Source organism: Gossypium raimondii, chromosome 13 (assembly GCF_025698545.1).
Source record: "Gossypium raimondii isolate GPD5lz chromosome 13, ASM2569854v1, whole genome shotgun sequence".
Taxonomy (NCBI): domain Eukaryota; kingdom Viridiplantae; phylum Streptophyta; class Magnoliopsida; order Malvales; family Malvaceae; genus Gossypium; species Gossypium raimondii.
Window position 1 is genome coordinate 7,257,671 of NC_068577.1, and position 16,262 is coordinate 7,273,932.

The 16,262-nt window shown below is 35.2% G+C and overlaps 1 protein-coding gene across 1 annotated transcript; it reads left to right on the forward strand.

Annotated features, from left to right (window-relative positions):
* The first annotated feature begins 936 nt into the window (after nucleotides 1-936).
* LOC105783325 (3-hydroxy-3-methylglutaryl-coenzyme A reductase 2) lies at nucleotides 937-3,946 on the forward strand. Its single transcript, XM_012608713.2, has 4 exons — nucleotides 937-2,188; nucleotides 2,288-2,469; nucleotides 2,603-2,949; nucleotides 3,468-3,946. The coding sequence occupies exons 1-4, from the start codon at nucleotides 1,074-1,076 to the stop codon at nucleotides 3,708-3,710; spliced, it is 1,887 nt and encodes a 628-aa protein (XP_012464167.1). The 5' UTR covers nucleotides 937-1,073; the 3' UTR covers nucleotides 3,711-3,946.
* Nucleotides 3,947-16,262: the final 12,316 nt, after the last annotated feature.

A 16,262-nucleotide genomic window follows, 5' to 3' on the forward strand; every position in this document is an offset into this window, starting at 1 on the left:
TAAATTACCAAAACAAGTTCCGTGAGTGGTTAAAAATTACCGATTGAAATTTATTTACTGCTAACTCATATGCAAAAACATGGTAAATAAATAATACTCATGCCAAACCAAACATTAATGTATAGTATAGATAGTTGGATGCAGTGGTAAAACATATTGTACTCTCAATGAAAGAAATAAAGTTTAAACTCGAAGACAATATTGTTGGGAAGGGCACCCACGAACTCCAAACATAAATTATAAAATAACATGAAAGATGGTGGAAAAAAGAGTATAATATTGATTATATTTTTAGTCCTATATCGTTTTAAGTGTTGAATTGATTAATTAAGTCGTATTAAATCAAGGCTTATTGATTGATTAAAATAATAGTTTAGGGTGTTCAACTATTTGGTTAAAGATATTGGCATAGATCTTTGAAAAAGCATTACTAAAAATCGACAAAAAGATACGACTAGAGAAACGATGATTGTTCATAGCTCTAAAGGATTCTAACTAGTGTCCATTTGAAGCTTCATGTTTGTTAGCAAACTTTACGCTAGAGTTCTTATGTTCCCCCCTATTTTTTTTGCCCCTCAAGTCTCACAACATTTCTTCTTATGGCAGAGACAAGAAACAGATCAACATCAACCATTATTCCAAGATGTCCAAAACCTCATCTAATTCGTTATCACTAGTCCGCAATTAGAGGACAATCACATATTAAGAAGAGCAACAACGAAATATACAATATGTGCTTTGAAAGCTTTCATTAGTTTCTCTTTGCCATGTACCAAAAAGAAATATTATAAGAATGGAGACTAAATTATATCAAATTAAACTACAGGACTAAATAAAAATTTGATATAATATTGGGACCAAAACCAAAATTTTATCTTTATTTGATTGTTTCACACGTGTACTCACTCAACAACCCTATAAATACTTCCTTTTCCCTAAACTCTCGCTCGCCCACTCAAACCGCCTCGAAAACCGTTCCGGAGACGAACCGGAATTGTCTCCCACTCTTTCTTTTCCTCTTTCTTCTCTGCCGTCGTCGCTGCCGCCAGCTTCCGTTTCCACCGCCGCCCGATATGGAATCCAGCCGGCGTTCAGCGGTTAAACCCGTTATTGTTCTCAAGCCAAGTAAGAGGGTCTCTTTAGTGGAAGATACCACCGGCAAAGCCTCCGACGCGTTGCCTCTTCCTTTGTACCTAACGAATGCGGTGTTCTTCACGCTCTTCTTCTCCGTGGTTTATTTTCTTCTATCCCGTTGGCGCGAAAAGATCCGAGCTTCAATCCCTCTCCACGCCGTCACCTTTCCCGAGATCGTCGCGGTTTTCGCTTTGGTCGCATCGTTGATTTATCTTTTGGGGTTCTTCGGGATCGACTTTGTTCAGTCTTTGATTATCCGGCCATCGGGTGATGTTTGGAGTGGTGAGGACGATGAAGAGGGAAATGAAGTGTTGCTTCGTGAGGAAGATGCCCGTACAGTCCCTTGCGGCCAAGCTCTTGATTGTTCGGTCCCTTCGTTGCCTCATATGGTACGGAATGTAACTGCCCAGAGACTGTTCGATGAAAAGCCTGTTAGAGTTACAACCGAGGAAGATGCACGTAAAGTCTCTTGCGGTCAAGCTGTTGATTGCTCGCTTCGTTCACTGCCTCCTCGACCACCGATTGTAACTTCTCAGAAACTGTTCCATGAAAAGACTGTTATAGTTACAACCGAGGAAGACGAGGAAATTATTAAATCCGTTGTGGCTGGAACACTCCCTTCATATTCTTTAGAAACGAAATTAGGTGATTGCAAAAGAGCGGCTGCGATCAGGCGTGAGGCGCTGCAGAGATTAACTGGGAGATCGTTATCGGGTTTGCCATTGGATGGATTTGATTACGAGTCGATTTTAGGGCAGTGTTGTGAGATGCCGGTTGGGTACGTGCAGATTCCCGTGGGAATTGCTGGGCCATTGTTGCTTAATGGAAGAGAGTACTCGGTTCCTATGGCAACCACAGAGGGGTGCTTGGTGGCTAGTACTAACAGGGGCTGTAAGGCTATTCATTTGTCTGGTGGAGCTGCAAGTATTCTATTGAAAGATGGAATGACTAGAGCTCCTGTTGTAAGGTTCAGCACCGCGAAAAGGGCAGCTGAACTGAAGTTTTATTTGGAAGATCCTGAGAATTTCGATACTTTGGCTGTTGTTTTTAACAGGTTTGTTCGTTTTCTTTTAAATTCCGGATTGAATGATTCAAATTTCAAGCTAATACTGTGCTGGTTTATTGAGAAATTTGAGTTTCTGGGTGGTTGCAGATCAAGTAGATTTGGTAGGCTTCAAAGTATAAAATGTGCAATTGCTGGGAAGAATCTATATTTGAGATTCACTTGCAGTACTGGTGATGCTATGGGGATGAACATGGTTTCCAAGGGAGTTCAAAACGTTTTAGATTTCCTTCAAACGGATTTCCCTGACATGGATGTCATCGGCATTTCCGGTAACTGAAATTTAATATTTATTTTGATAAAATAACTTTAGCGTGGTAGATGACTCACAAATCATAATTAGACGTATTTATTTTTTTGTTTGAGGCTGGATAACTGAAATTTATGGATTTGTGCTTGATGAAGGAAATTTCTGCTCTGACAAAAAGCCAGCTGCTGTAAACTGGATTGAAGGACGAGGCAAGTCTGTTGTCTGCGAGGCCATCATTGAGGGTGATGTGGTGAGGAAGGTCTTGAAGACTAGTGTGGAATCTCTTGTGGAGCTCAACATGCTTAAGAACCTTACTGGTTCTGCCATGGCCGGAGCTTTGGGTGGATTTAATGCCCATGCAAGTAACATCGTGACTGCAATCTACATAGCTACTGGCCAAGACCCGGCTCAAAATGTTGAGAGCTCTCATTGCATCACTATGATGGAAGCTGTTAATGATGGAAAGGACCTTCACATCTCTGTCACAATGCCTTCTGTTGAGGTAATTGATTGTGTTCCTTTCTGGTTATCAAAAACAATGGTTTTCAATATCAAACTCTTCTGGCAGATTAAGAGGTGTTTCAAATTTAGAATGGTGCCGGTTAAGTGGGTTGGATCATGTCAATTTGAGCTTTAAAATTTTTTTAAGTCATTTTGGTTTGAGCCAATTTCAGGTTTAGGTTTTTTAGTACTCGGGTTGTTTTGGGTTCATGCTATTTGGGCTCAAAGCTTGGGTTTTCGGGTTAAATCATTTCGGGTCCTGGTCTTTATGGATCATTTTAGGTTACTTATTCTGATCATCTTGAGTTAAAGATGTGAGTTTGAGTCATTTTAGGTTTGGGTTGGACGGATTTTGCTTTTTTGACTTTTATGACCAAATCAGGTTGGGTAAGATTCAAACTCGGGTTCAACTAGTCAAAATTTCAAGTTCTGGTCAGCATTGATGTGCTACTGAAAATACTACTCGAGTATTTATGCCAGTGTCTGATTGTTGTTGTCGTTGTCCGATTTACCTTTTAGGTTGGCACCGTTGGTGGTGGAACTCAGCTTGCATCTCAGTCAGCCTGTTTGAACCTGCTCGGCGTTAAGGGTGCAAGCAAAGAAGTAGCTGGAGCAAACTCAAGGATGCTTGCAACCATTGTAGCTGGTGCCGTCCTCGCGGGGGAGCTGTCACTCATGTCTGCTCTTGCAGCGGGTCAGCTGGTTAAGAGCCATATGAAATACAATAGATCAAGTAAGGATGTGTCCAACCTTTCTTCCTAGATGAAACATTGTTAAAGGTATATTATTGTAGTGTTGTTGCAAATCCCATGCTATGTATGTATGGAATCTGACCATCTCTTTGTAATTTTCTTTATTCGTTTTGTATTTTGTTCGTTTATTTCTTATTGTTTGATATCCAAGAAAAAGAAATTAGAAGAGCCATGTAATCTGATAATTGTGTAAAAATGACAGAATCGTTAATTATTGTTTTTTTCTTTTTTACATATTATAAATAATCTCGTCTGCTATGTATTTTGCATTATATCTTTAGGAAAACTATGACTTCTTCCATGACTTGAGACAAGAAAAGATTCCAGGACATGCTTTAAATGTTTTTTTACGGATTGGCGAGAGTTAGAAGTAAATATATAATATGTGGGTTTCTGATTTGGGTGAATCTATATTGTCAAGTTTTGTTTGGGTTGGCGTCTCTTTAATTGAGTCATTAAAAAATGATTTTTTTCTTATTTTTATATCATTTTGAAATAAAAATACAAATTTTAGGATTAAAATGAATTTTCTTATCTATAAGCATTATTGAATAAATTTTAATCTGAAAGAAAATATTTATCGTACTTATTATAAAATTGGTTTTTAATAATTTATTTTATTGAAATTGTTGGCATAATTATAATTTTTTTAAATCATAGGAATGGAATATATTATAATTATTTAGTAAAATAAATTGTCAGGAATAAGGAAAACATATTTTATCGTTAAATGCACGACGTAAATTATTTTTAAACTTTTTTTCTTTTGTATTTCAGAAAAAACCATAAGAGCTATGCTTAATTTAGAAATTGTACTTTAAATTAGACCACGTTTTCTATTTAAAGCCTTTTGTTAAAGTGGTAACTTAAATTATTCCATCATTACTCAAATCATTCTAAATCTTAATACATCTCAGCTTACTCCTTTTATTTCTGCAATAGAATATAGAGCATACATAGAAGTTGACATAGCCAATTGTTCAATTGCACTATTTTATGACACATGATTCCTTTTTACATTAGCTCATCGGCAGACTCAATGGGAAACATAAACCTTTCATATCTTTAGAAACAAGATTAATGTCTCTTTTGTTGAAAACATCGAATGGAGTTTCAGATGTTTTGGAAAGCTGGAAATGAGCCCAGAGGGGGGAGAGGGAGTTGGGAGGAGAGTAGACTTGTCCGGTTCGGTCTGAAAGTCTGTTTGAAAAGTAAAAGGGTTTGGGCAAAAACAGACTCGAAGAATAGGTTTGGATAAAAAAAATGTTTTCTAAACAGGCTGGGCGGGTAAGCTCTTTTGGCCCAAGCCTGGCCTGGTTCGAATTTACAAATTTTTTTTTTACGGTTTTGTTACTATTTTTTCATTGTTTTGCTATCATTCCGTTAGTATATTGCTATTATTTTGTTGTTATTGTTTGAATATTGTATAACTCTTGTTTTATTATTAATTTTGCTACTATTTTAGTGGTATTTGTTTGTTAAGTTACACTTATCTTAGGGTTATTTAAGTATATATTTTTTAATTTTTTTCCATTTGTTGAGAAGCATTTATTTTTTTTGGTGTATTTAATGTATTATATTTTTTAAATTTAATTTTACATAAAAAATTAATACGGACAGGTCGGGCCAGACTCAATTTTTAGCATTTTTATCTGGGATGAGCTTGAGTAAAAATTTTAGGCTCACTTTTCAAGCAAGGTTGGGCCCAAAACTAAAAAAACGAACCTAAATTTTTTTCTTGACCCATGAACAACTCTAAAGGGGAGGGGAGAGAAAATATGTTCTATTTTTAATATTAATATAATTATCAATGTAAAATAAATGATAGTTGTGGCACGGTTAATTGGTCAATGGTTTTTTCTCATGGTGTTAAGATTTTGAATGATTTGAGTAACGGTGGAATAGTTTAACTATCACTTTTAATTAAAAACTTTAGGTACCAAATCGAGAAAAATGATAAGATTTAAAATAATAGTTTAGGGCAAAACACCATTAAAAGCCCATTTTTTTTAAATTTACCGAAATGGGCCTGGTATTTTATTATTTACCGGAATGACCTTTTTCCCCGAAAGCGCGTCCACGTCAGCGCGATGTCAGGGGACGTGGCAGAAAAACGCATCCCTAAGGGCGCGCTTTGCCTACGTGAACATCAATCGCTCCTTCAAGGGCGCGTTTTGCCCGTTTCTCCCACGTTAGGTTTTGGGTTTTTAGGGTTAAGGTTAGGGGTTAGGGTTTTTAGGATTTTAGGGTTTTAGAGAAAAATTAAATGAATAAGGGATTAGGGTTTAGGGTTTTTTAATTAAATTAATTATAATTTTTTTAAAATTGGATTAGGTTTCGTGTTTATGGTTTTTTAAGAAAAAATCAATTAAATTAGGTTTTAGGGTTACGTGATTAATTTAATTAAAAATTTATTAAGGAAATCGCTCCCACGTGGACGCGTTTTTGATACAGTAGGTCCTGAAAAAATAATTTCGAGTTGACGTTTTTGAGCAAATAGTATAAAAACGCTTCAAGCAGGATGCTTTATCAGAAGAATTTCTGAAATCGCTCCTACGTGGACGCGCTTTTGCTACAGTAGGTCCTGAAAAAATAATTTCGAGTTGACGTTTCTGAGCAAATAGTATAAAAAACGCTTCAAGCAAGATGCTTTATCAGAAGAATTTTTAAAATCGCTCCCACGTGGACGCGCTTTTTCTATAGTAGGTCCTGAAAAAATAATTTCAAGTTGACGTTTCTGAGCAAATAGTATAAAAAACGCTTCAAGCAGGATGCTTTATTAGAAGAATTTTTGAAATCGCTCCCACGTGGACGCGCTTTTGCTAGAGTAGCATGTTTGGGCTGAGGCTATAAATTAGGCAAAAAATGTTCTCAGATTGCATAAGTTACAGCAAAAACAATTTAGAGAGGCTAAGAAGGTTAGAAATTAAAGATGAGTGGATGTATTAGTGCTGTTATTTACTATGATGGTGAGGTTTGCCACACCGAGAACGGTGTTGTTTTTTTATCGGAGAATACAGTGCGACTGGTTTTTAACCAGAACATAGATTTGACAGAACTTCGTAAAAGAATTAGGCGTAAAATTTTCGGAACAACACCAATGAAAGTTCTGTCTATTACGTATCGATTTTGTTCTTCTGTTGATTCGGTGACATATGACTCGTTCGACATAAAAGGTGCTCGTAGCTTGGAGGCAATGGTGCAGACCCATCTTGCTAGTGGAGACCTTATACTGAGTTATATGTATAATTTACATCGCTAAATGATGTACTTGCGACTGGTGTTCGAGAGGTATACATGACCCCCGGCCGACACTCGGTTGCGGGTTACAAAACACGGAACAACCCATGTTTGGTAGCGGTGTGGAATGCACATCCCTTGCAAGACACTCTGTCGGTGGATGGGACATGTACGTCGGTGGCTCGATGTATGTGCTGGAAATACGTACTGGGGAACGACATCAAGTTCTAGTGGTTGGCAATCTACATCCAATTGGGGACTTTATGAAATGCCTAGAAGAAGAGATGATGTACTCCCTACGACGTCCAACGGTTAGGGGACCTCGTATGTTGCAGATGATGCTAGGTTAGAAGATGAATCCGATGTGGATCCACCTCAAGAGCCCGGGCCCGATGGTGCAGAAGTTGGCTTATTTTCTGAACCAGAGCCTATTCCAACAGAACCTGAAGATGCTGAAAGGAGTTCAGATGAAGAAGAAAATCCATGATTCAGAGCATACTCACCTCCAGTCCACATGCATAATGTTGATCTGTCTACAGATGATGCGTTGGATCATAAACCATGGATCCTAAACCATGATATGTATTCTGGCACGCACGCTAACTCTGAAACGATGATCGGTTCCCGAGTAGGTATATAGTCATATCGATCTTCCCACATCTGGATGTAGTGTAACCAAAATCTCGGCCCATTTGTATGCAATTACCGTAGGTCGATTTTGTGATGATCATCAACACCTCAGCTGACACGGGAATCGGTTGTCCGAATCCAAATTTCTGTAATACTCTGTCCTACTGGTGCATCTCCACAGTCGCAAAGTTGACCAATGAGACTTTCACATGCCAACCGTTTGGATTTTGCAAGTACTCATCCGAAATTACTGTCCGAATTGTCGGATCCTCGTATGATGTCCATTCAAACTATATGACCATGATGGAAATATTAGTTATGTACTAAATACTAAATACCAATCGACTATCTCATTATGGAAATATATATTTTATTTAATACTTACTTGTGCTTCCGACCGTCGGTCCAAATAGAAGCCGTATATCTTCAAGAGAGGTAGGTAATCGAGCATAACTTGCTGGATGGTTCCACCTAATTAAATAAATTTTTAGCATTCGATTATATTTTAAATCTACGTAATAATTGTAAAATCTAATATAAAATTTACCTCGTTATAAGTGGAAATGTATACGGGTGGTCCACTTGAAGACGTAAAAATGGAAAGCGAAACCATGCCCATGACTGCAGTAGTGACAAGCAACCTCTAATTTTTGCTTTATTCAGTTGCGTCGCCCCGCACATCTCCCGATACAATGTTGCTAATACAGCAGACCCCCGGCTAAATTCACCAACTATCTTAGATACACGAGGTTCCGTGACAAGTCTAGTATCAGATAACCTCTAATTATCTGAAGAATGTATGCCCGAGCATATTTGATTCTTTCTATTTCGGTTGAATCATCATCCGAATCCGGGAATGTGTCTCGTAACCAGCCCATCTCGATTCGACCTCCGTTAACATTCTCCGGAATAGCGCCCAACAGCTCGTAGCATACCGCTCCCCAATCACCAGATTGAACAGACCCAGTGACTGCGTACCCGTCCACTGGCAACCCTAATTGCAAATTGACATCTTCCAAAGTGATAGTGCACTATCCACATGGAAGATGGAATGTGTGTGTATCGGGTCTCCACCTCTCAATCAATGAACTGATGAGTTTCGGGTCAACTTGCATCCCTGGCCTACCGTCGCCACGAGCCAAAAACCCGCCTCCCGCAGGTAATTCTCTACCAACGGTGATGGAGGACCATGCATATTGCGGATATAACATTGCAATATCCGATCTACAGACTTTTATAACAAATAATAAAATAATAATTATTTAAAAGTGCATAAATAAAAAAATCCTAAATAATATTTAAAAATTAAATTTAACACTTACCATTTTCATTTGTTCCACGGATATATGCTTGTCATTAAGACGAATCAATTCCCCGGCCATTGCCAAATTGGTAAAAATTTTTACGATTTAAAAAAAAATTCAAAAAAATAAAATTTAAAACTATTTTAAAAATAATTAAAAATTTGAAGCTCTTTTAAATAGGAATTTGAGAGGAATTTGAGAGGAATTTGAGAGAATATTAGAGAGAAATTGAGAGAAAGGATTTAGTTGTGAAAAAAAATGAAGGTTGGGGGGATTTTTATAGTTTTTTTTTTTACCGTTGGGGGGTCACCAACGGTCAAAAAAGTAGCCGTTGCTACTGTTCACGCGCGGGCAAAACTCGTCCCCAGGGGAGCGCTTACGTGGCAACAAAACGCGCCCTTGAGGGAGAGATTTATGTCCACGTAAGTAAAGCACGCCCTCAGGGACGCGTTTTTCTGCCACGTCCCCTGACATCGCGCTGATGTGGACGCGCTTTCAGGGAAAATGGGCCATTCCAGTAAATAGGCCCATTTCGGTAAATTTAAAAAAAAGGGTTTTTTCTTGTATTTTGCCCAATAGTTTAACTATCACTTTTAATTAAAAAATTTAGATACCAAATCGAGAAAAATGATAAGATTTAAAATGCAATTTGTAAATTTAGCCAAAAAGATAATTAAGAGCATTAATAAAAACGATTAAAGGGATTAGAGTTTAAGATTTTTAAAATTTTAAACCTATTATGACTCGTATGAACCTCAATTTGTATTGAACTCAACCAAAATTCATTATCATACACAATATATAATCAACATTCTCTATAACACACTATTTGTTTGTCTAAATTTTGTCTATTATAGAAAGGTAGATGTTATACACCTATAATAAAATGCTATTATAGAAAGAGAATCGTTGTAAGCTAACAATATAATTTATATTGTGAATTTTCATCAAATAAAGAAAGTGAGAATTATATTTAAAAAGAAAGAAAGAATGTAAGAATTAAATCAACAAAATAAAAAACGTATAACATGTGCATGTATTATTTATTTTATACATATTTTATTTTACATTCTTTTACGTGATTAATTATAAAGTTCATAAATCTAGAAAATTAAATTAATCGTTATCAAATTAAATTAATTAATTTAGCATGAACTACTAAATTCAAATTTTCAATTTTAAAATTATGATGTTCCAAATTCATAGTAGAATATTTAATTAGGGAACTTAATAGTTTCTTGAATTGATATATTTAATTCCACTAATTGAAGATTATTTTCATTTAATAAAATATGGTTAATAATTTTTTCATGTGAAATTTAATCATTTTATTGATAATATTTTAATTGAGATCAGTTTCACTTAATAAATAATAATTATAATTTTACTTAAAAAATTAGATCATGTGTTGCTATAGAGAATTAATTTAATAAAATACATGCTTCATAATTATGGATGTTATTACTATAAGTAAAAAGTTGTTATAAAGAATTAAAATAAAACATACATAAAAATCGATTCTTCCAAAAATTTAACTATTATAGTAACATGTTATTATAGCAGGAGACTGTATATCTCAAATTTTTAAAATTATATTATCAATTAAATAACATAAGATTACTATATTATTTTTAACGGTGCTTAATTAACTCTCACTAAATAATCATATATTTTCACTAAAAGAAACACAATGTTTCAATGAAATCAAACATATTTGTTTCAGAAAAAAAAACTGAATTTAAAACTCCTTTACAGTTGGTTTAACGGCAATTTTCTTTTTCTTTTTAAAACTAAACTTTAATATTCATTTAAAATTACATAGAATTTGGTTTTTTTAGACCCAAATATTATAAAATAAAATAGAATTCCAGCTCGATTATTTACGAGAATGGGTCATTTGGGGGTGGAGGGTGGTGCAACCCATTCTTCTTTGACAATAATAGTAACTTGTTAAACAAAAAAAATATTATTTTATTAGTAGTGCTTTATTGATTGGCGACACCAAATGTATATAGGTTTAGTATAGACCCACTTTTAAAATACATGTATAGGTCCAAAAGGGTGGTACCACTTCAATAGGCGGCACTAGTCACGCCTCTCTAACAGACAATACCGATGTCAGTCGAGAAGTCTCGTCGGTCAGGCGTATGCAGTGGTGCAGTGTTTGGTCCTGTCAATGCACAGGAAGAGAGAGGGAGAGCAGATTTGGGGGATCTTATAACCATAGTTCCCCTTTGTAGAGAAGAAGAAGAGAAGTAGTTAAAAACAAAAGAAAGCAGTAGAGAAAAAGAGAGGGAGAAGAAAGAAAGATAAAATGAAAAAAAAATTAGTAGAGAAGATTAAAAGGAAAACATCCAAAAAGAAAGAAAGGAGAAGCAAAAAAAGTTAGGAGAGTAGAGAAGACAAAGCAAAAGGTATGTTATTATTATTATTTTTATATAGAGGAGATTAGGAATTATTATAAATTATTTTGTTAGTAATTTGTTTAGTTTAATGTTTATTGTGATTTGTTATAAATATAAATTTTTATGTTGTTTTTAATTTATTTTAAAGTCATTTTGTTAGTAATTATTATAAATTATTTGTTTAGTTTAAAGTTTTTGTGATTTGTTATGAATGTAATTTTGTTGTTTTTTTAAAATTTATTTTAAAGTTATTTTGTTAGTAATTATTATAAATTATTTGTTTAGTTTAATGCTTATTATGATTTGTTATGAATGTATTTTTTGTTTTTGATTTATTTGACAATTTTTTGATTGATTGAGATGTTGATTAATTTTGTTTTATATATTTTTATAGGTTGTTTGAAAGAAACTAAACATATATGTTTCATTTTCTTTTCGATTCGCATGTTTTTATGTTTAGATAATTTCATTTATTGTAATTATATTATTATTGTAAACTAATATAATTTTTATGTAGGTAAAATATGGAAATTTATGAGATATTTTTATTGTAATTATATTATTATTGTATTATATTTATCGTATTATTTATTGTATAATATTAATTTTTATAATTATTGAAAACGAATTCCTTAGAAATTAATTATCGAAATTTGTTATTCTCAACAAATTGTTAAGTTGTCTCATTTCGTATTTTAATATCGCTTCTCTTATTATTGGGATAAAAAGGCCCAAATAGAAATTATTTACCTACCAAACTGTGTTTTTGCAACAAACTAATTGAATTCATTTTTTTTAATTGCAGGTATCTAAATGAGTTCTTTGATTAATAATGATGATCACATATCAAAAATCGTTAATGAGATGGTAACAAAATTGTTATTTGTTACTCCTGTTATTTACGGAATTAAATTAGATTATATTAATTATTTCAGTAATTTAATATTTGTCGAATGAACACCAGAGTCAGTCGGATTTGGATTAGCGGCATTGATCCGGACGTTTGATTTGCGGTACGACTTAATATCCTTTTGGTCGAGTGATGGCACTCGAATACCCATACATTTCATTTGACGTGTGAGGAGTGCACCGTCACTTTGCAGGATGTTGCACTGCAACTCGGGCTCCCCATCGACTAGAGTGTTGTAACAACCCATTATTCAGTGGTTTTGAGACCACAACTCGGATGTGTCAGTCTATAAATATTAATTATTTAATATTTACAAGGTCATTAGTGTCGTATTAAAATTTGGTTAGGAAATTTTATCGTTTGGATAATGAATTAAGTAAAAGGACTAAATCGCAAAAAGTAGAAAAATAAATTGTAATTAGTTAAGGTTATCAAATAGCTATAGAAAAGTAAATTAAAGGATTTGGATGGTAATTAAACCATTTCTTTTCATAGTGGACGGTAATGGGCTAATAATTGATGAAATTTGGATGAAATAATAAATGGTATAATAATAATTTAATTAACAAGTAAATTTACAACAAAATCAAATAGAAAAAACAACTCCATCTTTTTCATTTTTATTTCTAATGCCGAAAACCCTAGAAACTTTGGAAGAAGCTGCAGTTGAGTTTTAGTCATCCGATTTGATCAAGAACAAGCTGAAAATCTTGAAAAAGAGAAAATTACATAATAGTCCCTATACCTTGTTGTGTTGCAATTTAGTTATGTAAGTTCATACTATTATTTTATGTTTATAACGATTTCTTACAAATTACATGTTTTATTAGAATTTGATCTAATGTTGTATTTATCCATTGAATGTTTAAAGAATGAATAATAAATGAGTATAGTGAGTACATGGTGTACCGAAATAGCAGGCCTCGGGTCGATGATTTGTTTAGCAGGCTTTGAACCGGTGATAAATTAGCAGGTATTATGTACCGGTGATACAGACCGTAGTGATGACTTGAGATTTTACATGTGTTGCGGATTCTCTACAACTTGTGTGAGTAGCATCGTGAGCCGGTTAAAGTTATAAATGTTAACTCAAATGAGTGTTACCCTTTCGACTACTTGAAATGAGATATTGTTAGAAACTATGACCTGGTTACTATCATTTATCATATGGCATTTTGATGATGTGAACCATCCAAGTATAAGTGTTTTTGGAAAGTTGAAATAATAGTAAAATGGAATATGATTTGAATTATTGTATTGTGCAATATTCACCTGTTGTGGGCTGTGATTGACAGGAATTTAGTTTTTAAATCATATACATTGTTTTGTTATGTGTAATTCGGTAAGATTATCGTTTATTCAACGAACTTAGTAAGCTTCCGTAAGCTTACTCGTGTCTTATTCCTTTTCTTATAGGTTACATTTGTAGAGGGGAGATTGGATCAACTCGCATAATCACACTATCCCGAGAACTCTTTTGGTAGATTTTGTAAACATTTTTTTTATATGGCATGTAATAGGGCAAATGATTATGTTTGTAATGTTTCCTAGCTATATGTGGTGTTTTGAGGTATGTTTTATGTTATGGAATGGTAATCCTTATATGGTATGCTTGTTAAACTCAAAGTTGAGCTTGAGTGTCTTGTCCAGTGAATGGTAAGTATTATGTTTAAGTATGACATAATGAGATTAAGATAGATTAGTTGGTGTGTATGTTATGACTTGTAGGTGATAAGAAATGATAATGTTTGAGTATGAACATTATTTTGTATCTACATGTATGACACATTGGTTTGGTCTTAGGTGGTTGAAATTGGCATGTTTTGGTTGCTTTTAGGTGTGATTATAGTCTTGTGATAATGTGTCATGAATTGGTTTAGGTACCTATGTAATTGGATGAAAAATGAGCATGATTTTGGTCACTTTTGGGTATACACGGCTTGGGACACGGGTTATCACACGGTCGTGTGTCACACACGGGTAGTCCACACGGGCGTGTGCCCTTAGCATGTTAGGTGCAGAGTTCACATGAGCAGGCACACGGGCTGCGACACGGCCGTATGATCCAAGTCAGAGAGTTATACGGCCCATGCATACGGGCATGAGAGATCACACATGGGCGTGTGGGATGGTCACATGGGCGTGTAGGATGGCCACACGACCATGTCTGGAGCCACACGGTTTGAACTTTGTCACACGGCCTGGACACACGGCCATATGACCCCTGTTTTGAATTTTTTTTCATTTTGTCCCCAAACCTCCTGTTTTATTCTGAATTAGTCATTGATTGTTTCTAAACTATTTTTAGGGCCTCGTAGGCTTGATTTAAGTCCCGTGAATGTATCTTATTTCATTTCGAATTATTTATGAATATTGTTAATTAATATAATGAATTAGATACTATTGTTATGGAAGGTTTCGAATTGTATCTAATTATACTTCGTAATCCTATTCCAGAGACGGAAACAGGTTATGGATGTTACAAGTGCAGTTACAGGCGTAAGTTCGATCTCTGAGCCGATCGTCATTTGCTATAACTTATTGAGACACTCGCCCAGTGAGGAAAAATTTATGGGTTTTGGGTTTTCATGGTTGAAGGCCAAGTTCGAGCATTTACCGAGTATTGCAAGTTAACTAAGACATATTTGAACAAACTTGGAACAAAATATGTAATATATATCCAAATTCCATAATGGAGTACATTAGCTCATTTCCTACCCGATCGCAACGATTGTCCAATATGGTAGGTTTGATGTGGGCATTTACTCCAATTATGCCCAGCTACTCTGCACATACCACAAAGTTTCTCGTAGGTTTTCTCCCTCATGTCCATTTTATTATGTATTCTGGTCACTTGCGGATGACCTTATGGATTCCTACGGAACCCTTTATCTGGGACAAGCTCGAAAGTCGTAGGAGGTACCTCCCGTGTAAACAGGCCAAATAGGACGGGGAACTCATTTTTTCAGATACACAACGTGTGCTCGAGAGTGTACACCTCAGCGATAAACTATTCAAACATTGATCACGATGCGAGTATAGACTGCCACAACATACGTACAGGGATAATGAAGTGTTTGGAACCTCCTACAATCACACCGGCTATTTCGGAAATCAACTCCATAGGACCTAGGTAGGATACTGGGTCGACGACTAATGGTCTCCGTAACTCAAAATGTTTCAAATACTCGTGAATATATTTCTACATTCATCAACCTTGCCTTTCGACAGTTTGCAACCATTGCAATCCTGACATATTTGACAAACACGTGTCCCGCCTCCATCTAGTTGACTTGTTGCAGGCCCATTCTTGGCATCAAGGTAGCCAACTTGTAGAATGTAGCCCAGAACATAGATTAAATCAGAAGATGTTATGTTTTCCTCAACACGGAGTTAACCGCCTCTGCTAGGCTAGTGGTCATATGACTATATCAAAACCCATCATCAAAACTTTGAGTCGATTGCCACGACTCCATGATACCTAACCACTATTGGAAAGAAGTCTTCGTTTCATCTTCCATGTCACTCTTAAGTCTAGTCATCCTTTGCCGGAAAAGGTGTGACTCTAGGGTGTACGATATGTATGTATTAAGAAAAGATAAGTTACAGTCTCAAATAAAAACATTAAAACATATATTGAAACTAAATTTTACTCATTTTCACAACTTGTCTCCACTAGTCTGCATTCTTATACTCTCGATGGAAGTTAGATACGATGTGCCAGATGCAGTAAACAGATCTCTATGGTATACTAGAACGTCTAATAGCGGTAATTATTCCCTTCCCTCTATCGGATATGATGAAATATTATCGTCACTAACAACATACCTCTGTAGGTTCTTGAGGAATAATTCTCATGATTTCATGTCCTCCCTGTCTACAATGAAAAATGCTATTGGGAGCACGCTTTTGTTCTCGTCTTGAGTAACCACAATAAGCAGGATCTGCGTATATTTCTTGTATAGTCAGGTCTCATATGCCTACACAAAAAACTTGTAGTGGGGAAATACCCGCACCCCATGGATCAAACGTCCAGAACATCTGGTGAAAAATTCTTCTTTCCGGTTGTAGTT